Below are 7,191 nucleotides of genomic sequence, written 5' to 3'. Positions count from 1 at the left end.
AACAAAAAAACCCAGACAACTAACAGTGTTATAGTTTGCTCAGATTCTCTTCAGAGTGGAGAGAGAAAAGAAAGGAGAGAAAGTAAAGGAATACAGGAATTCACAAATTTCTAAGCTGTTGGGAACAAAGCATAAAAAGGCCCATGCCTCAAAAAGTTTCCCTTTCTCCACCTGCAGACATTTTTATCTCACTTAGCAAATTGTCTCTACTTTTCTTTAAGTCACCTGGAGCGTCAAAGAAAACCTCACAACTCGGGGCAAAACAGGGTAACAGTACTGACAGAGTCTCACAACAACTTCCAAAGTCCTAACAGCCATGGTTTAGAAAGAGAAAAGGGCTATGAAAAATTCACATAATGACAATCCAAATGAAAAATCCCTCTCCTCACTGCCAATTTTATATTCTCCACAAGCACTCTCAACACTGCACAGACTTCTGCTGTCATCAGTCCCCCTACTCCTGGAAGAATTCAGAACTCTACTCATTTCAAACAGCAAAATGAAGGTTAGAGGGTGGGATGAAGAAAATGAAAGAAAAAAAAACATTTCTTATCCTCTATATACTCAGAAAGACTGATATTTTTCTCTGAAGGTGACATAATAGCTTTCACCAAAGTTCATACAAAAAGTAAAATGTTTATTTTTATAAAAGCAAAAAAATAAATAAAAATTACTGCAAATATTAAGCATACAGGATATTTGTAGCACAAGTATTTAACAACTCTGTGGAGAGAACAGACTAGTAAACATTGTAGGAGCTAATGAATAAGTCTGCGAAGGTCCAAAACTATTATGAATTATTAACATGCAAAAATATAAATTCTTCATTTGTTAAAATAATTCTTTTCTGCTAATATCACATTTTTTTAATTGCCAAACATTTTAAGTATAGGTTTTTTTTTCATCCAATTTATGCATATGTAGGTTTTTGTTATGTTTTAAAACTCGAACACTTAGAAGAAAATCTTCTACTTCTCTACATTTCATGATCCTGCACAAACACCATGCACTCAAGTTTTCAAGCTGGCATATTCAGAAGTGAACATACACATGTCTATCTCAATTTACTCAACTGCTTTCCTCCACAACTAACTACCTTTTAAATATCAGACAAGAATTCAACCTTGAGAAAGATAAGAACCTGCACGTTTGTTCTTTACTATTCATTTCTTGACAAAATCTGCTCCTACATTATACCAGTCAAGAACACAGAAAATTCTGCTGAATGATACAAGAACATTTTAAATCAAGCCAGAACTATCTGCAAATTGATTTCAATGCTGTCACCTAAGAAGCACATTGAAAATTCCTTCCCACCAATTCACCTCCTACACTAATTTTTCCACTAAAAGAAAAGGCATGCCACTTAACTTTAAAATGTTAAAACTTTCAACAGCCTCTCGAGGGAGATATTAAGTTAAACATTTCTGTTAAGCTTTGCACACATTATTTATTTAAACGTTTCTTCAGCTGTTCTAGATGTCTTGCATCAATCTCCTGTAGAATTAAGACAGTGGCTTTGGACTGAAATGGATTAAATTCTATAGTCATCAAACAATAGAGATCTATCAGTTGTTTTTGACATCTCTCTAAACCATCCTTAAGCTTTGGCTGTAAAGCTGGATCTTTTCTCAACACGTGCATTTCAGGCACTGAAAATCCTATCAAACCTGTTAGAATATCATCAGCAAAATCTACCTCAAGATAAGCAGAACCGTCAGAAACTTTTGCTTTTATACCCCAGGAACCATTACTGCTTGTGAGGTTTCCAGTAAGAGTTACAATAAAGCACTTAACTTTCATAATTGTAACAGTTTCTGGCTTTTTTGCAAGGAGAAGGGAAATATATGTGAAAGGTGGAGAATTCAAATCAAGATCATGTGCATCCTCCAGTCTGCAAAGAACGTCCTGCTGATCTGCTTCTGGATCAGTTCTTGAGAAAGACATAGGATCCTTGTTCAACTGCCTGCTGTCAGGAGCATGACAGGATTGAGAACTGCTCTCATCTAGGCCTAAATCATTCTGTCTTTCTTCATGAGGATTTTCCAAAAAAACATCCACTGAGCTGCAGGCCTGATCTACACTGTTACACTGTAAAAAGCCACTAGTACTAGTTCCATTTCCAGTAGATAATGTTCTTACAACATTTTTTTGCTTGCTGGCAACTTCTACAGGTTTGTCTCTTTTATATCCATCATCTTTTTCAGAAGTTTCATTTAAAGATGAATTACAGGAGCTTCGGTACGTACGTGGAATTCTATCAGTACTTAAATTTACGTTTCCATTCCTGGCAACTGACGGCACTTCTTCCAGCTCTCTTCGAATCTCTTCTTCAAGAAGAATGTCATCTTCCAAAGGAAAGTCATTTAAAAAGGCATCATCGTACTCCACAGGAGGTGGAATTTGCTCCTCTGAACGAGGCAGAAGACATACTGATTCCTGTTGCAAAGTATTGTCATTGTGTGTAGTGAGTGAACCCGAGGTTGTACTAAAGTTGTTGCTTCTACTGCAGTATCCACTTTCTAAAGATGTTTCATTGTTTAAAATAAATTCATTATTTTCATCAAGACTGGCCAAGAGCTCTTCATCTGAGGGACCTAGAGTTTGTCCTAATTCATCCACAGGACTTGGAACAATTCGTTCATGACCAGGTTGCCCAACAGAATTAGTGTTCTCAGCTTCTCCAAGTAATCTAGCAAGGACTCTTTCCTGGGAATACTCCTCTAGAAGAGCATCCACCTCACCACCCAACAGTTTTACGTTTTCTGGTTTAAGCAAAAGGACTCCAAGACGATACGCAACATTACCGTGCACAGTGATTTTTGTTCCAGGTGGAAGGTTGCTATGGAGGACAGGCACTGGCTGATACTCCATGCCCTGGATTTGGTGTATCCCATCAGTTAGCTGCAGCATCAGCATTCGAGTAGGCTTTGCTTCCCAAGGCTTCTGGAACGCCTGAGTATTGGCTGTTATTTCTTCATTTACAGTACTTTTCCCTCTCATCTTCTGCAACTGGGAGTATGCTGGTTGGCTAACATCAAGCAATGAATCGATCTGCAGGGAGTAAAAGCCAGACAGCTCTCCTTTGGGAGCATCTAGGATGCCATCAGGCAAAACTGGATACTCCAAATCTCTTAGATCAGTAAGCAGCCATTGCTCAAATACCTGCTTGTTAATTTGAGCTTGACTTAAGTTACCACCACCATTTTCTTCCTGAATCCAATTAATACATGCTTCCAGCCACGACAAAGGAACTTTAACATGCCATGTGGATGAAAGCCAGGTTTCCACTCTCGCTGTGACACTAGATGTAGACATTTTCTTTCAAGCTAAAACAAAATAAAGAAAGACATATTTACACTTCTGACAACAGCTGAATTTATGACATATCTCTCACTCCTATCGTACAGCAACTTCCTCTCATTTAAAGGTACAGCTATTCTAAGTGCTGGAAAACAGAAGAATTTTCAACTAGAAACTCTTCCACCGATACTCAAAATAAGCATGCACTTACAACATTTAAATAAGTAAGCTTTAGTTGGCATCAGCAACCTATGCAGTTTGCTTGTGGAGGATCAGTACCTAACCCTTCTTGGCAAGTCCTTCTTTCCTGATAACTTAGTCAGAAGTACGCAACTGCTTCCCTCTCACTGTGTGTGGAAAGACCAGACCAAAACAACTTAAATTTCATGACCAGACCCAAGTATAAGAACGGTTCTCCTATTTATTTTTTTCTTCTTCCTCTGGTACTGCTTTTAACACTGAATTTACCTCAGGAAGTGACTCGAGACAGCATTCTCCCATTTGTGAGCAGAAGCAGAAGGCCCCAAACAGAATCACAGGGGTTGGAAGAGACCTCAATAGATCATCGAGTCCAACCCCCCTGCCAAAGCAGTTCCCTACACCAGGTCACACAGGTAGGCGTCCAGGTGGGTCTTGAATATCTCCAGAGAAGGAGACTCCACAACCCCCCTGTGCAGCTGTGCCAGTGCTCCATCACCCTCACTGTAAAGAAGTTCTTGTGCACATTCGTGCAGAACCTCCTGTGCTGCAGTTTCTGTCCCTTCCCCCTTGTCCTGTCTCCACACACTGCTGGAAAGAGTCTGGCCTCGGCATTTTGTCCCCCACACCTCAGTTATTTATAAACCTGGATCAGGTCCCCTCTCAGTCTTTTTTTCTCAAGGCTAAAGAGACCCAGTTCACTTAGCCTTTCTTCGTAGGGGAGATCCTCCAGGCCCTTCACCATCTCTGTGGCCCTGTGCTGGACTCTTTCCAAGAGATCCCTGTATTTTTTATACTGGGGAGCCCAGAAATGGACACAGTACTCCAGGTGAGGCCTCACCAGGGCAGAGTAGAGTGGGAGGATCACCTCCCTTGACCTGCTGGCCATGCTCTTCTTAATGCATCCCAGAATGCCATTGGCCCTCTTGGCCACGAGAGCACACTGCTGGCTCACGGTCAACCTGTTGTCCCCCAGGACACCCAGGTCCCCCTCTACAGAGCTTCTCACCAGCAGCTCATCCCCCAGCCTGTACTGGTGCGTGCAATTATTCCTCCCTAAACAACACAACACAGCCCTGCTTGCTCCTGTAGCACTGGAGCTGAGAGCTTTGTGCCTGACAGCATGGTAATATGAAATACCACTGCAATCTCGAGCTCCAGGGCAGGGTTAGATAGCAACAGCTGATGTCAGTCATTACCTGATGATCACTGGGGGCTAATAGGCCACAGCTTCTGCTTAGTTTAGGGCGCAATTGTGCGCGTTCAGGCTACAAGTAGCTCATCCCCAAGAACAGATGACCAAGGAGCTACACAGCGAAACCCAGCTCTCAGAGCATCTAAGGCACACAACGCCTAGTTTTAACCGTTATATCCCACAGCCATATAAACGATCACAAGACCCACTACACCTACACCACCACCAACGTGCGGCCGCCCAGGCAGGTCTCGAAAGACCCGCTGTGCGAGAAGCCTCGGCCGCGCTCCGGCCCGCACTTACCGCAGCCGCGGCGCTCGGCCCGAGCTCAGCGCGCGCCCGCACGCCGCAGCAGCCAATCACAGCCGCGAGCCGCGAGCCGCGAGCCGCGCGCCGTTTTAGGCCTCGCGAGAGCCCCGCCCCCCCAGCGCCGGGCAGCGGGCACCAGGCGGGGGTTCGGCGGGCGCCATTTTTTCTCCGCGCGTTCTCATCGCCGATCTCCTTCGTCGTTTCCCGCCGTTTCCGCCGCCACCGCCGCTCCCGGAGCGGCTTCCGCCCGGCAGGTAGGAGCACAACGCGGGGCGGGGCGCGGCGGGGCGGTGGAGGGCACCGCCCTCCCGAGTGCGTCCGGGCCGGCCTCGCCGCGGCCCGCTCGGAGGGCGGGGCGGAGCGGGGCCCGCCCGCCGCGCTGACGGGCAGCGCTGTCCCCCAACGGGGCGGTGGGAGGGCCGTGCGGGGGGGACGCGGCGGGACCAATCGGCGGGCGGCGGCGGAGCTGCGCGTTGGCGGCTGCTCCCCTTTCTCTGCAGCGCGCGCGCGGGGGCTGGCGGTGGCTGCAGGTAACGGCGGCCCCCGGCGAGGGGCGGGGGTCGCGGCGTTGCCCGGCGGGCGGCGGGAGGTGCGCGCGGAGAAGGCCGGGCCCCATCGGGGGAGTAACGCGGCGAGGGCGAAAGGCCCTGGCGGACTTCGGGACTTAGCAGGGTCTCGCGGGGCTGTCGTTGAGGCGGTATGGAGGACGAGAAGGGCGGTGCGGGCCCCGCGCCAGCGGTACGGCCGAGGCCGGCGGCGGTGTAGCGGCCGCTGTGGAGGGCGGGGGAGCGGCCGCCGCCGCCTCCTCCTTTCTGCGCCCGCCCTTGTTAACTCCGCGCCCGCGGCGAGCTGGCGGCAGTCATGGCGGCGGGGGCAGGGCGCTGGCAGCCGCGGCCTGCGCCGAGAGGCCTCACCGGGACGGGGCGGTGCCGCCTTCCGGCTCCCGGAGCCCTTCTTGCCGCCGGGTCGTTCCGGTCCGCGAGGCGACAGCCGCCAGCCGCCTTTGTGTTCCCCCGGGCGGAGGGAGGCGATCCCCGCGCGGCCGCGTGGTGGAGGCTCCTCCGCCGTCGGCTCCGCCTAGCAGCGGGCGGGCGCCATTGCAGCCGCCGCCATTTCTGCTGAGCGCCGCCACCGTGTGCTGGGGCGGGGGCTGCGGGTTACGTAACGGCGGCTGCCCGGGGAGCGGGTAGACAGCGGGAGTGAGCCGCGTCGGCTTTCCGAGGCGCCGTTCTCAGGGTTGCAGTCGCAAGTGCGGCCGCTCGTGGACGCTTCGTCCACCTGGTGTTGATGAAAACGTTGCGTTTGTCGAGTTAATCCTGTCGACTCGATTTACAGAGTAGGCTTTGTAACGGAGAGCACTTTTAAGTACACGTGACGGGAAATCTGGTGTGCGCGATCGGTACAGGAGACCGGGGGAGATTAAGCCCTGAATCGAGACGTTATATTTTATTTCCTTCCCCGCGGTGCTGTAATTTTTGGGATGGTCGGAAGTAGAATAACCGATGCTCAGGAGGGCTGACTGAGTCTTGTAAAAATCTCTTTCACCGCATAATAGCGTTTTGGCAATGTCTGGTTGAGACTCCTTAGCACACACGAGGCAGAGGCCAACCTTTCCCGGGAAGGTGCTGCTCCACAGCTTCCTCGTGTCCCTTACAGCACTGCTGTAGTAAATTAACGACTGGCTGAGAGTACACTGAAAAGTTCCATCCGCCTCCTTTCCTTTGTGGAAACCAAAGTGTCAAACATTTGTAGGAAATGAAACAATAAATAATCAAGGTGACTAGTGGATTGTGTGACGGTGCTGTAGAGGTTATCTTTTGGAAGAATTGAAGTTTCAAAATTATTTCTGTCTGGGCTTGCAAGTATTTCCAGATGGACTTAACAAAAGAAGGCATGCTAAAATGTCTGCTAGTTAGTTGACACTGAATTTATAAAAAACTAATTTTGACATTCACCAAAAATGAGCTGTTCTTTATTTGAAATTGTTCAGAACTAAAAACGAGGAGCAGATCTTTTTAAAATACAAATTCAAGGCACGTATCATATAACAATTTAAACACAGAGGAATAACGTTCTTCTCTTCAAGTATCTGAAAATCACAGATACTGACTGTAATTACTTCAAATATTTGACCAAATGTTTGGAAACTGATATTTAAGACTGTAGTTGTATTTGTAAGGCTACAC

At 48.0% G+C, this 7,191-nt stretch overlaps 1 protein-coding gene across 1 annotated transcript; it reads right to left on the bottom strand.

The window, feature by feature from the left end:
• Positions 1-1,168: 1,168 nt before the first annotated feature.
• RMI1 (RecQ mediated genome instability 1) lies at positions 1,169-5,078 on the bottom strand. Its single transcript, XM_065745529.1, has 2 exons — positions 5,000-5,078; positions 1,169-3,329 (listed from the first exon to the last, which is right to left on the bottom strand). The coding sequence occupies exon 2, from the start codon at positions 3,316-3,318 to the stop codon at positions 1,447-1,449; it is 1,872 nt and encodes a 623-aa protein (XP_065601601.1). The 5' UTR covers positions 3,319-3,329; positions 5,000-5,078; the 3' UTR covers positions 1,169-1,446.
• Positions 5,079-7,191: the final 2,113 nt, after the last annotated feature.

Source organism: Cyrtonyx montezumae, unplaced genomic scaffold (assembly GCF_038088225.1).
Source record: "Cyrtonyx montezumae isolate F1298 unplaced genomic scaffold, pur_monq_1.0 scaffold_36, whole genome shotgun sequence".
Lineage (NCBI taxonomy): Eukaryota > Metazoa > Chordata > Aves > Galliformes > Odontophoridae > Cyrtonyx > Cyrtonyx montezumae.
The sequence above is the reverse complement of the archived record's forward strand: the minus strand, read 5'-3'. Positions and strand labels throughout refer to the sequence as shown.